This window comes from Papio anubis, chromosome 16, assembly GCF_008728515.1.
Source record: "Papio anubis isolate 15944 chromosome 16, Panubis1.0, whole genome shotgun sequence".
In the NCBI taxonomy this organism is placed as follows: Eukaryota; Metazoa; Chordata; class Mammalia; order Primates; family Cercopithecidae; genus Papio; species Papio anubis.
In genome coordinates, this window is record NC_044991.1 from 8,024,768 (window position 1) to 8,040,701 (window position 15,934).

Consider the following 15,934-nt stretch of genomic DNA (forward strand, 5'->3'; position numbering starts at 1 on the left):
CCATTCTCCTGCCTCAGCCTCCCAAGTAGCTGATATTACAGGTGCCCGCCACCATACCCGGCTAATTTTTGTATTTTTAGTAGAGACGGGGTTTCACCATGTTAGCCAGGATGGTCTCGATCTCCTGACCTCGTGATCTGCCCGCCTCGGCCTCCCAAAGTGCTGAGATTACAGGTGTGAGCCACCGCACCCAGCTGTTTGTTTGTTTTTGAGATGGAGTTTCACTCTCGTTGCCCAGACTATAGTGCAATGGCGTGATCTCAGCTCACTGCAACCTCTGCCTCCTAGGTTCAAGCGATTCTCCTGCCTCAGCCTCCCAAGTAGCTGGGATTGCAGGTGCCCACCACCACACCCTGCTAATTTTTTTTGTATTTTTAGTAGAATTGGGGTTTCACCATGCTGGCCAGGCTGGTCTTGAACTCCTGACCTCAGGTGATCCACCTGACTTGGCCTCTCAAAGTGCTGGAATTACAGGCGTGAGCCACCGCACCCAGCCCTGTGGTATGTTTTATACTTATGTGAGCAGGCACACATGTTTTTTTCTTACCCAAATGAAATCATAACATTTTGAAACCTGATAACATTCTTTTCCCTTGTTATTGGTGGGTTTTTTTTTGTGTGTTTGTTTGTGTTTTTTTAGAACAAGGTCTCGCTCTGTCACCCAGGCTACTTACTGCAACCTCTCACTCTTGGGCACAAACCTTCTAAGTAGCTGGGACCATGTGCATACACCATTATGCCTGGCTCTGTTACTGTTGTTCCTTTTTTTTTTTTCTCTGAGACGGAGTTTCGCTCTTGTTGCCCAGGCTGGAGTGCAATGGCACAATCTCGACTCACCACAACCTCAGCCTCCCAGGTTCAAGCGATTCTCAGGCCTCAGCCTCCCAGGTGGCTGGGATTATAAGCATGCACCACCGGCTAATTTTGTATTTTTAGTAGAGATGGGGTTTCTCCATGTTGGTCAGGCTGGTCTCCAACTTAGACCTCAGGTGATCTGCCAGCCTCAGCCTCCCGAAGTGCTGGGATTACAGGCATGAGCCACCGCGTCTGGCCCTATTGTTTCTTAATTCCAGAAATAATGTATTATTTATATGTGCTCACAATAAAACTTCTGTGAAGGATGACCTCCGTCCCTACCCCATTGCCGCATCCCAGGGCCCCATGCAGATGGCCCAGGTCACAGCTCAGCGTGAGCCTGCCAGACCCTATGTGGGTATCTCGTTCATACATGCGGGTGTGTGGAGGTGCGGGTGTGCACACGCAGTTTCTTGTTTTGATAACCTGGTTTTTTAGCCAGCCATACAACATGGATCCTTTTAGTATTTCATCATAGGGATGTTACACAAGGGAGTGTGTGGCAGATGTCCTAGGATTGCAGCTTTGCTCCCGCATTGTGCCCGCAGTGGCTTTGCGGGGTCCGCAGCGGGCCTGCTCTGGGTGCTCTGTGCTTTGCCCCACCTGGCTACCCTACTAGAGGTTGGCCAGCACCATAATTATTCGTTTCTTGTCCTCATTTCTATTCCTTTTTTTTTTTTTTTTTGAGATTGAGTTTCACTCTTGTTGCCCAGGCTAGAGTACAATGGCGCAATCTCGGCTCACTGCGACCTCTGCCTCCTGGATTCAAGTGATTCTTCTGCCTCAGACTCCTGAGTAGCTGGGATGACAGGCATGCACTACCACGCCCAGCTAATTTTGTAGTTTTAGTAGAGACGGGGTTTCTCCATGTTATTCAGGCTGGTCTCGAACTCCTGACCTCAGGTGATCTGCCCGCCTCGGCCTCCTAAAGTGCTGGGATTACAGGCCACCGTGCCCGGCCATCTCATTTCTGTTCTTCCTCCAAATGTTTTCTGGCGCATGGGTTTCTGACCTTGACTGTTGGGACCAATTGATAATCCTGGAATCCACTTCCAGAAGGCCTTGGGGCTGTGTTTGCCTATAGTGCAGAGGCTTCTGGTAGAGGCACCTTTGAGGCCTGGGCTGCCAGGCAGAGGCTGGTGGGCCACCTGCACACCTGATCCTGAGCAGTGTCTGCATCATCGTTCCTACGATTTGCCTCTGCTCACGCGTGCAGGGACGGGTCTCTCCTTGCGGCAGCTGCTCTGTGCTGCAACACTGCTAAGGTCAGAGAGTTCTTGTACTGAGCCTGGATGGGCATCTGTGATGTCCTCCCCCATTGGAGAGGTCTGTTATCCCCCACTAAGTGATGACACCGTCCACCTGTGGACTTTGCCACATTTGGATGTAAGCGCCTCTGCAGCACCCACCTTCCGCATGACTCCTTCACACTCCCTCTCCTGGCCGTGCCGGGTACTGGGAACCCCACAGGGAGTGCACCCTCAGGGCGCTGGGTTTGGTTCCAGCTCTGACTGGAACTGGTTATGTGATTGGCCCTGGCCTCAGCATAAGACCCACTTAACAAGACCTCAGGGGTTTTAGTCTCAGCTCCGTCCCTGGCCCAGTCTGGCTCTTAGCCAGCCCCCCTCCTCCTCTGCCACTGTCCCAGCCACTGGCCGTGCCCTGGGTGCCCACCCCGTGCAGGGTGGAAGCCTGGCTTTGGGCTTTTGGAGTTCCTGGGCAGTGAAGGCTCCCACTTTTTGCCCTGTGAAGCCTACCTCAGTCCTGGCTGCCCCATTTCCCAAGGGGCTCTCAGGTGCAGTGGCCTCTGCAGCCCCTCTCTTGGGGTGCAGGCCTGGGCACATGCAGCCTTGTCTAGCTCTGCCCCAGTTTGCCCATCCAGCCTCCGAGTTCTTCCTGCTCCTTCAGACCACTGCTTGAACTGAAGGCAGAGGTAGATTCCTCCCTCCCTGTCCTGGAAGTTTTGGGGGCTGTCTGGCATCCTCCCTTTGGGACCCTGGGTTCATTCCCCGCTCTGGCCACCTTGTTTGTGGCCCCTCTGGGCCAGGACAGACACACCCAGTGTGCGCCTGACCTCAGCAACTCACACGCAGTGTGCAGGTGTGTGCATCCGCCCGTGGCATCGGCGTCACTTCTTACAAGGACACTTGGGCAATGGGGAAGGGTTGGGACACAAAGGAGGAATGGGATGGGGACTCTGAGGCCTGGGACCCCCCCTGGGAGGCCTCTGCCCTGGGGACCGTTCAGCAGCTCTGGGCCTCTCTCCAGATCATCAGCCATGACACCCGGCGCTTCCGCTTTGCCCTGCCGTCACCCCAGCATATCCTGGGCCTCCCTGTCGGTGAGTCACGCCCCTGCCAGGCCCACTTGGAGCCTGGCAGGCAGCTGGGGCACTAGATCAGAGAGATGGGAGCTTCATATTTCCACCAGGGAGAGCAGGGAAGGCTTCAGGAGGAGGTGACAGCTGCCCTGGGCCTTTGAGGGAGTCTGTTGGAATGAGAGTGGGAAGGCCCAGGGTCCCTGACAGTGGCACCAGGAGGAGTGAAGGCGTGGAGGCAGGAAGCTGGGACGTGAGGGGAATCCCTAGGAGGGGTGGGAGGGGGCCGTGGGAGCTGAGGCCAGGCCAAGCTTTGAATGCTGGGTGGGGGTGCAGGGTAGTGGCTTGACAAGACCCAGGGGTCACCTGTAGGGATGATCTCTGGCCCAGAGTGACTCCGTTCTGTCCTGCAGGCCAGCACATCTACCTCTCGGCTCGAATTGACGGAAACCTGGTCATCCGGCCCTATACACCTGTCTCCAGTGATGATGACAAGGGCTTCGTGGACCTAGTCATCAAGGTGAAGCCTCTGGGTCATGACTGTGGAGGAGGTGCGGGTGGGTGGCCATGGCAACAGCCCATGTGGACCCCCCCTGGACAGGGAAGGCTCCCGCTCCCGCTCCCGCCCTGTGCAGCCTAGCCTTGGTCATGGCTGCCCTGCTTCCCCAGGGGCTTGCAGATGCAGTGCCTTCTAGAGCCCCTCTCGAGTCCACGTCCCCCACAGCCTGGACTCTAAAGAGCCAGTGCTCCCTTGTGCCTGGTTTCTGAGTAAATAGCACGTCATCGTTTACCAACAAAAGCCAAACAAGGGGGTCTTGGCAGAGATCAGGGGCCAGGGTTCAGGGCAAGCGCCCTTAAACCAAGACGGGTACCTGCAGCAGAGGCGCCAGGAAGGCTGGCCGGCGGTGCAGACGCCCTGCTGCGAGGTGTGACGGCGCAGCCCCGGCCCTGCTCTCATGCCGGGAGATTCCTGGGAGCGGGGTCCCAAGTGTGTGGGTTGAGGCGGCCACTCCACCCTGGTCAGCGGCCGGGCCTCGGTGACACGCAGGCCCTGTTCTTACTCCTTTCTCTGAGAAATGTCCCTCAGGCCTGCTAGGGAAACGTGAGGGGCTCGTGCGGTGTGGTCTGGGAGCTGGGGTGATGGGCTTTCTGGGGTCTGTTGCGGAGTTGGAGGTGGAGGTTCACAGTAGAAGATGCAGCCGTTAGGGGCAGCAGACCACAGAGATCTGGGGCCGCAGCCCGGAGCCTGAAACGTACGTGCCGAGTGGGAAGTAAGAGGCAGCACAGCGGCTCCTGCAGGGACATTCTTATGAAAATCAGAAATACAAGCTTTCAGCCAGGCGCGGTGGCTCAAGCCTGTAAGCCGCTTTGGGAGGCCAAGGCGGGCGGATCACCTGAGGTCAGGAGTTCAAAACCAGCCTGGCCAACATGGAGAAATCCCGTCTCTACTAAAAATACAGAAAAATTAGCTGGGCATGGTGGCGTGCACCTGTAATCCCAGCTACTTGGGAGGCTGAGGCAGGAGAATGGCTTGAATCTGGGAGGCAGAGGTTGCAGTGAGACAAGATTGTGCCACTATATTCCAGCCTGGGCAATAGAACGAGAGTCAGTCAAAAAAAAAAAAAAAAAGGAAAAAAAAAGAAATACAAGTTTTCCTGCAGAACAGAGGGTGAGAAGCAGCCTAGACCGGTAGGTGTATGGGGTGTTGGAGACCCTCCCCAGTCAAGGCAAAAGCCCTATAGCCTTCCCAGCCCAGTGCCCTCAGGTGCCCCTGGAGCCCTCTTACTGGGCCGCAGCTGAGGCCCTGGATCTCGCCAGGTCTTGGGGCAGGCACTGGATCTCAAGAGTGGGAGGGGCCCTGGCCTGGGCTCCTTCCTTGCTGGGGCACCCAGACCTGGCCTCAGGAACCTGTCTTTGGCTGGAGGACGGGCACTGGGCACATGGTCATGGGGAAGCCAGTGCTCCCTGCAGGGGACAGGTACCTGCAACCGAGCTTCCAGAAGGGCCACCAGGGATGGGTGGGGTTGGCTGGTGAGAGTGGCTCCCTAGTAGGCGACAGGGAAGGTGAGATCTGGGACTGAGTAGGCGCTGACCAGGTGAAGAAGGAAGAAAAGAAGCTTCAGGTGCAAAGGCCCTGAGGTCAGCAGCAGGCTCGAGGATTGAAGTGGCTGGAGGGTTGGGGCAAGGGGTGGGAGAGGTCAGTGGGGCCAGACAGGGCCTTGGAGGCCCCAGTAAGGTTTGGGGCTTTGTCCAGAAGCACAGAGGAGGTGGTGAGGGCTCAAGCATCTGTTCACATTGAAGTCTCTCTGGCCAGATGTGGAGAAGCTATTAGGAGGATTCAAGTTGGGGTTGAAAAACCGACAGGTGACCAGGCCTCTCCTGGCTTGGAGACCTCACTGGCTCCCTTAGTCCTTGGTAAAGGTCAGAGTCCTGGCCTGGCACCCAGGGCCCAGGAAAGTGTGCTCTGCCTTTCCCTGGCTCTCCACTCCCCTCTGCCTCCACGCCCCGTAGCCACCCTCCGTGCTGAAGCCACAACAGGCTCCCCTCCCCGAGGCCCTGTATACGCACTGTCCCTCCCCCAGCCGCCTTCCCCTTCTCTATCCATCAGACTCCCCAGGCAGGGTGAGCCACTCCTCCTCTGTCTCCCCATCTCTTTGTAGGTGTCAGATCGAGGCCCATCTCTTTCCCAAGACAGTAATCCCAGAGAGTGCAGAGCAGGAAGTAGTTCCAAGAGTGAGCGAGGTTTTTATGACAGCACCAAACAGAAGGGACTGAGTGTCCACCAGGAGGAGTGTGGCTGAGTGGGCCTCCCAGAGCCTTGACTTTGCTGACGGGTGTCAGGGTCTCCCGTTGGGAGGGGCCCCGGAGACAGTTGGTGAAATGTGAGCGCATCCAGCCCTGGAGTTGGTTGGCCTTGTACACGTGGCTGGTGCTTTGCTTTCCCCGGGGATGTCGGCGGGAGGCCGACTCCTGGGAGGGTGGGGTGAAGGACAGGGTGCAGGACGGATACAGTTTGACGGCTGGGTGGATTGGGCTGCACAGGAGAAGGCCATGTGTGGGCCTCAGAAGAGCTGCGGAAGAGGCACTTGGCCCCGCTGTGGACAAGAGCTCACCCCTGAGGCCTGGAGCCGGCGACTGAGGGCTGCGGGGGTGTCTTGCAGGTTTACTTCAAGGATACCCATCCCAAGTTTCCCGCCGGAGGCAAGATGTCTCAGTACCTGGAAAGCATGCAGATTGGAGACACCATTGAGTTCCGGGGCCCCAACGGGCTGCTGGTCTACCAGGGCAAAGGTGACTTGGGCTGGAATCCCTTGATTACAGAGCAGGCTCAGAGAATTGGAGAGCTTGGGGGTGCTGGGTGCAGGGTGCAGGTGCCTGGCTCTCTGTGGATGGGTGACTCCCACTGGGCCAGCTGTCCCTTTCTGGGACCTGAGTCTCCTTGCCTGTAGAGGGGATAAGTTGCTGGCACAGGAGTTGCAGACAGGCCACTCCCGGGGGCCACATCTTACCCACTGCCAGCCTCCGTTTGGCTTTCTCAGCATCTGAAACAAGCAAGCAAGAGGACGGAGCTGAGCTTCCGGGTTCCCAGCCTCTCCACTGCTCCTGCACCTTCCTAATGGCTGGCGTAGAATGGCAGCCGCCTCCACCTCGGACCTCACAGTGGGGGCAGGTTCTCTACCCCCTCCAGCCCCCACACATGGCATGTTTGATGGCTGGGCCTCACGCTTTCTCTCTCCCCAGGGAAGTTCGCCATCCGGCCTGACAAAAAGTCCAACCCCGTCATCAAGACAGTGAAGTCTGTGGGCATGATCGCGGGAGGGACAGGTACGTGGAACCCCCACTGAGGCGTCCGGCGGCTGATGTTAAGGGAGGAGTAGGGGTGTGGGTGAGGCGCAGGTTCTGAGTGCCTGGGAGCTACCGGAGGTCAGGGGCCTGGGCCCAGTGGTCCTGGCCGCTCTCCCCCGGTACACCTGGGCGGGGCGGTGCCTGTGAGCAGGCCTCACTCAGCACATGGGGGGCCTGGCTGGCTATTTTGCAGGCATCACTCCGATGCTGCAGGTGATCCGCGCTATCATGAAGGACCCTGATGACCACACCGTGTGCCACCTGCTCTTTGCCAACCAGGTCAGTGGGTGTCCCCAGGATGGGCAAACTCAGCTTCTCCTGAGAGGGGACTTAGGGCCTGCTCAGGTGCTGTTGAGGGGTGTGCGCAGCTCTGCTAAGATTCTGGGGATGACCAGCATGGGGGCAGCTCTGAACGTTCTGTGCACTGGCAGCCTTGGCAGCGGCATGGCCGGCAGGCTTTGTGGTGCAGAGCCTGGATCTGGCTGAGGGGGCTGCCCTGCGGGGAGCTCCCTGAGCACCCCATCCCCTGGCTGCTTCCTCCAAAACTCAGAACTCCCCTCACCATGAGCACAGATTGGAACCCGCCGGTGGAGTGGGAGGAACAATGGCCTGGGCTGGCCTGGAGATGGAGGGGCTCATATGAAGCTTCGTTTGCACGAAGCCCCTGAGGTACAGGGTGTCAGGGCAGGATTTGAATGTTGGTCTCTCTGGCTTCTGATTCATATCCTTGTCCACGAGCCCACTGCCTGCCTGTTCTGGCCTGCTGTGTGGCCTTGGACGAGCTGCTTTCCCTCTCTGGGCTTCACTCCCTCATCTGTAGAATGAGCTGATGAAACTGGGTTGTTCCAAGGTCTTTCCAGGTTCAGTGTTTTGTGACTGATGACGTAGATTGGAGAAGAAGATACTTGCCTGAGGTCCTTGGATGTGGGTCCTTGCCCCACCCTGCCTCCCCACAGCTGCAGAAAACTGCCCTAAGGCAAACCGAGATGGCCTTGCTAGGCCCAGGGGAGAAAGGCAGAAATTCCAGGCTGGCTGGCGTGAAGGGAGGGAGGGCAGCAGTGAGACTTGGTGGTGCTGGGTCCGAGTCTGTGGAGGCCGCCAGACTGTCTGTCACCTGTACAGGCCATCTTTGTACCTGGTAGCGAGGACAGTGTGGTCACCTTATTTTGTACCTCCGGAGACAGACTTCGGGAGGGGCTTGACTGTGCAAGTCTCATGGGAAGTGCTCAAACCAGGACTCAAACCAGGGCATATTTTTATTTTTATTTTATTATTTATTTTTGAGATGAAGTCTTGCTCTTGTCCCCCAGGCTGGGGCGCAGTGGCGTGATCTCGGCTCACTGCAACCTCTGCTTCCTGGATTCAAGTGATTCTCCTGCTTCAGCCTCCCAAGTAGCTGGGATTACAGGTGTCCGCCACCATGCCTGGCTAGTTTTTGTATTTTTAGTAGAGACAGGGTTTCACTATGTTGGCCAGGCTGGTCTGAAACTCCTGACCTCAGGTGATCCGCCTGCCTCGGCCTCCCAAAGTGCTGGGATTACAGGCATGAGCCACTGCGCCCAGCCTATTTTTATTTTTAAAAAACTATACTTTAGAAAACATCATTTTGTTTTACATTTTTGCAAACCTCAGAATGTCTCGCTTCATAGGACAGCTGGATTCCAGCGTTTGTTTCTGCATCCCATCCGCGTGACGTTGCCAGTTACGCAGCCTCTGGACAGTGGCCCCATCTACTCCTGAGAGAGCAAGAGTGAAAAATACCAATAATGTCTCAGTATTGTATGAAAACCGTTGGGCCAGGCCGGGCGCGGTGGGTCAAGCCTGTAATCCCAGCAGTTTGGGAGGCCGAGATGGGCGGATCACGAGGTCAGGAGATCGAGACCATCCTGGCTAACACAGTGAAACCCCGTCTCTACTAAAAAATACAAAAAACTAGCCGGGCGCGGTGGCGGGCGCTTGTAGTCCCAGCTACTCGGGAAGCTGAGGCAGGAGAATGGCGTAAACCCGGGAGGCGGAGCTTGCAGTGAGCTGAGATCCAGCCACTGCACTCCAGCCTGGGCAACAGAGCGAGACTCCGTCTCAAAAAAAAAAAAAAAGAAAACCGTTTGGCCTCAGGGATCCTCTTCAGGGTCCCAACCCCAGGGGTCCCCACGCTACACTCTGAGAACCGTGCCAGTCAGGTCATCACCGCTCCTTTCCTCTCCTTCCTTCCTCTGTGACCTCAGTGCCTGGTTTTGAGCTGGGAGCCCCCTACCCTCGAGTAGCAGACCCCCAGGGTTCTATCCCTCTGTTCATCTGTCAGGTGGGTCGAGGTGGTGGCCACCTCACAGGATGGTGGTGAGGATTAAAGCATGAGACACACTTTAGCTCGGATAGGAAGACACACTTTTTTTAAAAAATTGAGACGGAATTTCACTCTTGTTGCCCAGGCTGGCGTGCAATGACATGATCTCGGCCCACTGTAACCTCCACCTCCCAGGTTCAAGCAATTCTCCTGCCTCAGCTTCCTGAGTAGCGGGGATTATAGGCGCATGCCACCACACCGGCTAATTCTTTGTATTTTTAGTAGAGATGGAGTTTCACCATGTTGCCAGGCTGGTGTTGAACTCCTGACCTCAAGTGAGTACTGGGGTACTCCTCAGCCTCAGCCTCCCAGAGTACTGGGATTACAGGCATGAACCACCGTGCTTGGCCTAAACAGAAAGTTACACATAGTTAATAGAAAACAAAGTCAAAAGATGCACACACAAATCCTAACAGTCATTATTTCTGAAGGGTTTCAGGTACTTTTTCTTCCATATTTTCTGCATTTTTTTCCTTGAGCTCGTCTAGCCCAAAGCCTGTCTCTGTCCCTGTCCTCACTCCGTTAGAGCAGAAAGGGCCCTCAGCCTCCTACCCTCAGAAACTGGAAAAACTGTTTAACACCCCGTCTTCCCTAGGATGTGTCGAGGCTCATGCCCCTCACGCAGCTCATCTCCTGGAGGGGAGCACCGAGGAGCTGGACCTGCAGTCCCCCACCCTGGCAATTCCCATATTCAGGCGCCTCGGGCTACACGGAGGCTGGGTGCTGTTCCCCACCCTGGGAACAGAGAAGTCACATCTGTGGCTGCCTCCTGGGGAGAGTCCACCCCACCCTTGCCCAGCCTGGGAACTCAGTAGCGATTTGTTAGTTGGCAGACCTTTCTGGGTGGCAGCGGTCTTTGGCCCCCAGTTTCTTTGAGTCCCATGGGGTCAGGGACACTGCACATTGGCCTGAGGAGCCCCCTCTGTCCTGTGTGACCTGCAAACACTGGGCAGCAGCCTGTGATGTGATCAGAAGTGGAACGGGGATGGCGGGGGGAGAGGGGTGGCGGGGGGGGAGGGGGGGGGGGGGGGGGGCGAGGGCGCGTGTGGCGAGGCAGGTGGGGGATTCAGGAAGAGATCCTTGATAGCCCCTGGAGGGTCCAGGAAGCTTTTCTGGAAGGAATGATGCTGGACTGAGTTCTGTAGGGCTCTGTGACTGCCAGGTAGGGGTGGGGGAGCTTCAGGCCAGCCAGGGGGATGGGTGTGGGCAAGGCCCAAGGGGGCAGGTGGAATGGGGAGTGGTGTCTGTACTTCTTGGTTTCTGCAGGTACAACCTGAATGAGATCCCAGAACTCAAAAAGACTTGCTGGAAGGCTCAGGGTGGCAAACCCTGCGCCTTTTCACAGGACCATTGCTTATTGTATGTGTTATACCCACTGCCAGGCTGCCCGCCTGGAGGGTCTGGCGCATTTCCCGTCTCTTCCCTGTTACGTGTCACGCAGCTCGGCCGCCTTTAGTTTTTTCCATTCTCCCCCTTCTCAGGACATTGAGCCCATTTCCCCACAACAGCAGAAGCAGTTGACACACTGAGTTTCTAGCGAACACCTTCACCCCTTTGGCAGCAGCTTTGAGGGGCTCTGTAGGCTGGACAAGGACAGGGGGTGGTGGGGTGATCTCTGGCCAAGTCCCCTCCTGGAAGCTCCACAAGCCTGTGGCCCACGGGCGGGTGCGATGACCAGGTGCGTCTCTGTTGAGTGTCTCCAGGGGCAGTCTCTGCCACCCATCCCTCCTGACCACCTGGCCCTGTCCCTTGCAGACCGAGAAGGACATCCTGCTGCGACCTGAGCTGGAGGAACTCAGGAATGAGCATTCTGCGCGCTTCAAGCTCTGGTACACGCTGGACAGAGCCCCTGAAGGTGAGCAAGGGAGGCCCTGTGCTGGGTGGGTGGGAGGTGCCAGCCCGCAGTTCACCTTTGCCCAGCCCTTCGTGGCGTTGAGCCTTTGCACAATGTCTGGCAGTCACTATGGCCCTGTGGGAGGGAGGTGGTGTGGCCCCGTCTCACAGATGAGGAACGAGGGCTCACTGAAGCACACGGCTGGAAACCACCACAGCCTGGCCTGGAACCCAGGTCCTTGCTTCCAGAGGTGGAGTCCTTTCCCGGGTGCACTGCACTGCCCAGCTGGGCAGAGAAGGCCAGCGTCCCCTCCCTGGGCGGGGCTCACTTCAGGGCAAGTCTTGGGGCAGCAGTGGCGGCTGCCTCTTCCACATCCCAGCGTGCACACTCTCAGAAGCTGCCGAGTACACCAAGGCCATCTTCTCTCCCATCGTCAACCCTGGGGAGTGGGCTAGGCCGACATTGGGGTTACCCTTGTTCCACCTGTCCAGTGGCTAAGCTGCTTGCCAAGGGAGTTGTGAGAGAGCCAAGACCACGCTGGAGGCAGCGGTGAGGACCGCCACACCCACCACTTGCAGTGAGGTTGCCTCTGGGAGTTAAAGCGCCCTTCCCTTTTCGGCTTCAGATAGAGATGTAGGAGTAAGTAGTATGTCAGTTTCTTTGCTGTAAGAAAAGCAAAGCTCAGGCTTCCCCAGGCCAGTTACTTAGCTTAGGATCATTCTGGTGATGTTTAGCTGCAGGGCTGAGAGACGGTAGGGACTGCGATAAATTGGAGTGCGTCTGCCTGGTCCGGAGGACAGTGCCACCCACCGTGGGCAGTCCTGCTGTGGAGTACAGCCCTGTGTGGCCAGGGCCTCTGCTTTTCAAGAGAAGCTGGGGACCTGCATTTTCTGGGAAATTTCTAAGTGTTGGAAGCACCATTTTTGAACACCCACGTGAGCGCCAGTTTGGGGTCTCGTCCTACCATCTGCCCCTGCTTTGCCTCCGGCACCTCCTACAGCCCCAGTTTCCCCAGGACTCATCCACCGTGTGGGGCGCACACCCTCTGCTGATGAGGGAGCTCTGTCCACACCACCCTCTGCTGCTCCTCCCAGCAAGGAGCATGTGGGCTCCGGGACTGGCACCATGTCTGTGTCAGCCAGTCTCAAAAAAAAAAAAAAAAAAAAGAGCATTTATCCTGTACCCATGTGTCAGTCCAAAGGGAGGAAGTGATAGGCGGCTTCGCTTCCTTCTGACTGCAGTTTCTAATAGCATGGGCGAGGCCAGCTCGCTGCGAGGCAGGGTTTAGCCCTATCGGGATTCCAGATGAGCGATCCGGGTCCCTGGTGCATGCTGGAGCCCCTGCCCTGTGGCCAGAGCAAGGCCTGGTCCCCCAGGGAGGGGCCAATGCTGACCCCTGGTGGCAACAGGCGGCAGCGCCTGCACCATCGCCTAGGGACAGCTACCTGCCGATGAGAGGACTAGTTGGGTGATCGCCCAGCATTTTTCATGTACATTTATCGCCACTGTGACCCCCAATTCAAGCCTAGTTGAGGTGCTGCTGTAGCATTAGATGTAAGGTGAAATCCCAGAGATTGAGAGAGAAAGTGGTAACGGGCCAGTCTGGCTGTACTGTAGCTAGGCGAAGGATGAGGAGAGCAGCAAGGCCTCCAGGCAGGGGCAGTGACTGTTTACCCCCAGAGCCACTTTCAGGACAGGTACAGAGAAAAATACACTAAGCCGTGCACGGTGGCACGCACCTGTAGTCCCAGCTACTCAAAGCTGAGGTAGGAGGATCACGTGAGCCCAGGAGCTCCAGGCTGGAGGGCATTATGATCACACCTGTGAATAGCTACTGCATGCCAGCCGGGGCAACATGGCCAATTCCCGTCTTAAAAAAAAAAAAAAAAAAACACATACACACACTAAAAAGAAATCCCTGTGAAATTGAAAGGTGTCTTACATACCTGCACATTTTGTACACTAGCAAATACAGTTTATTCCCGTGCAGTTTTTACAAAGTACTTTCAGATCCATTTCAGATCCATTGCCCGGCTATAAAAATATTTTCTGTGCCTTGCCTTGTTCCAGAGGGATTTAGGAAGCTTACAAAGACTCATCCGGTGAGTCAGAGTGGCACAAATGGAAAACAAGTGCAGGGCCATAAAATGAATGGACTCAGGAATGGGGTTTGTACAAAAACGGACTATAGGCCGGGCGCGGTGGCTCAAGCCTGTAATCCCAGCACTTTGGGAGGCCGAGACGGGCGGATCACGAGGTCAGGAGATCGAGACCATCCTGGCTAACACAGTGAAACCTCGTCTCTACTAAAAATACAAAAAAAAAAAAACGGACTATAATGCACGCTTGCCGTGAATGGGCCATGCGTATCACTCCAGGCTTCCCAGCAGCCAAAGTGAAAAGGGAAATGTGACCAGTTACTTAGCTCATGGTGTCCGTGAGATAAAGAGGACCCCCTTGCTCAGCACGGTAGACTCTTCCTGGTCCCAGGGCAAGCTGGGACTGCTTTGGCCCCTCCCCGTCAGGACCTCCACAGTGTGGACTGTATGCTGTAAACTTTGGCCATCTAGGCAAGGTGTCTGTGTCAGCCAGTGCCAGCCCTCCTGGCCTGAGGCTTCAGCAGCTTTTCTGTTGGTGTTGAGGGCTGCGGGTTGGCTGTTTCTGGTTGCTAAGGATAGAGACCAGCCATATCATCGTGGGTGCTCAGGGCTCGAGGGGGCAGGACACACAGCTGAGACTCGGCTCCGCATGGGCCAACATTCTTGTGGGGGAGTCACAGTGGGTTCATGGAGGCGGGGGCAGTTAGAGACTGTCACCCTGGCCAGCCTGGGGCAGAGCACCAGCCTGGGGACCTCTGGATCCTGGAAGGTACATCTCGGTCATGTATTGTGTGACCTTGAGCAACTCAACTCTGGGTCCTCTGGGCCTCAGTTGCCACATCTGTAAAATGGGATTCATATTCCCCACCCTGTCCACCCACTGGGTTGTTCCAAGGGCCACATGGGAGGCCAAATGGAAGCAAAAGGCTTTGCAAACTATAAAGTGCAGTGAGGGGAAGCATGTTGGGCTTGCGTTCTGGTTTCAGGCTACAAGGTCTGAGGCCACAGGCTTGAGTCAGGGTTGGGGACAGGGGGTCCTGGTGACAGTTTGCTGGGATCAGCCTCTCCATTCTTCAGCATTTAAGGAATTCACTGCCTAGGGTTGGTCGGTCAGTAGGTTGGTGACCTCACAGCCACACATCAGCTTACCTGGTCTCTCACCCCACAGCCTGGGACTACAGCCAGGGCTTCGTGAATGAGGAGATGATCCGGGACCACCTTCCGCCCCCAGAGGAGGAGCCGCTGGTGCTGATGTGTGGCCCCCCACCCATGATCCAGTACGCCTGCCTGCCCAACCTGGACCGCGTGGGCCACCCCAAGGAGCGCTGCTTCGCCTTCTGAGGGCTGGGCATGGCCACACGGCCACCCACCCCGCACACCCCATGCCCTGTCCACACTCACCCAGTCACCTCTCCACATTGCACACTGGGGCCCCGGGTTCAGCCTGGCCTGCCCGTGCCCTGGTGAATCACCCAGCCAAGCAGGCCCCCTGGGGCACCTTCGGGAGCAGGGCTGTGTCCCAGGTGGGTCACTGCTGAGCCTTCAGGGTAGGCCCTGCCTGGCACTTACTGGTCCTTACCAGAGACGCCCAGTCCCATCCCTGTCCTCATGACCCCTCGTCCACCCCACACACACACTACAAGGCTGAGGGCTGCCAGCAGCCGTCTGCCCACCCTTCCCGGCCGTGGACCACAGTCAGGATGTCAGCAGACACAGACGGGCAGCCCAGAGCTGCGGGAGCCAGGGCCCACCCCAGCCTTGCCTGGCACCCCCATTCCCGCCTCAGGGCCAGGCCCAGGCCTCACCACCTGACACTGTGTGAGACATTGACACCAGAAAGCCCTCTTGGGGCACTGCTCCTCGCCCCAGGGCCCTGGTCAGCCGGGAGTTTGGCTCTCCTCTGGCTAGAGTGGGAAGAGGGAGCTGGCCACGGGGCCCTCCCAGCACCTCAGCATTTCCTTCCAATCCATCCAAACACTGAGGCAGCCTCGGGGAACCCCGAGCTGTGGGGTCGGCAGCCCGCTGCACCATCTCAGGGTTTTGGGGTCCTGAGCTGGGGCCACCATCCCTGATGGCAGAAGTCCCACAACCACATGTATTTATTCCTCTGTCCTAAACCGTCCCCTCCTGCCCTCACCCCCAGCACAGGGGGATTCTGAGCAGTGCCTCTCGTCTGAGGGACATATTGGTGACCTCGACGTTGCCTTTAGACTACAGTTGCATTAGCCTCTGGCGTATCGGCTTTTTCAGAGTCATTTATGAGCAGAAAAAAAAAAAGTAAAACTTTGCTAATATTAACCCTTCTCTAGCTCCTCGAGGGTCTGTGACCTGCATCACAAGGGGTTGGGGGGTTAGGAAAGGGCTGGGGAAGACCTAGCATTTTGTTTTTGTTTCTCTTTTTTTTTTTTTTTTTTGAGACGGTGTCTCCTTCTGTCACCCAGGCTGGAGTGCAGTGGCATGATCTCAGCTCACAGCAACCTCCGCCTCTCAAATTTAAGCGATTCTCCTGCCTCAGCCTCCCGGGTAGCTGGGACTAAAGGTGCCCGCCACCACACCCAGCTAGTTTTTGTATTTTTAGTAGAGACAGGGTTTTGCCATGTTAGCCAGACTGGGCTCGAACTCCTGACCTCAAGTGATCC

At 56.7% G+C, this 15,934-nt stretch overlaps 1 protein-coding gene across 3 annotated transcripts in view; it reads left to right on the plus strand.

The window, feature by feature from the left end:
• LOC101018493 (NADH-cytochrome b5 reductase 3) overlaps nucleotides 1-15,593 on the plus strand; it is a 31,343-nt gene extending 15,750 nt beyond the window's left edge. For 2 of the 3 annotated variants that reach the window (XM_009217422.3, XM_009217421.4), the window contains exons 3-9: nucleotides 3,124-3,196; nucleotides 3,586-3,692; nucleotides 6,334-6,463; nucleotides 6,914-6,997; nucleotides 7,212-7,297; nucleotides 11,118-11,217; nucleotides 14,464-15,582. In XM_009217422.3, the coding sequence (XP_009215686.1) occupies nucleotides 3,124-3,196; nucleotides 3,586-3,692; nucleotides 6,334-6,463; nucleotides 6,914-6,997; nucleotides 7,212-7,297; nucleotides 11,118-11,217; nucleotides 14,464-14,636 (753 nt within the window). In that variant the 3' untranslated portion in view covers nucleotides 14,637-15,582. Of the gene's footprint in view, nucleotides 1-3,123; nucleotides 3,197-3,585; nucleotides 3,693-6,333; nucleotides 6,464-6,913; nucleotides 6,998-7,211; nucleotides 7,298-11,117; nucleotides 11,218-14,463 lie in introns of all 3 variants that reach the window. The other variant, XM_003905642.3, reaches the window with a different exon arrangement.
• The last annotated feature ends 341 nt before the right edge of the window (nucleotides 15,594-15,934 follow it).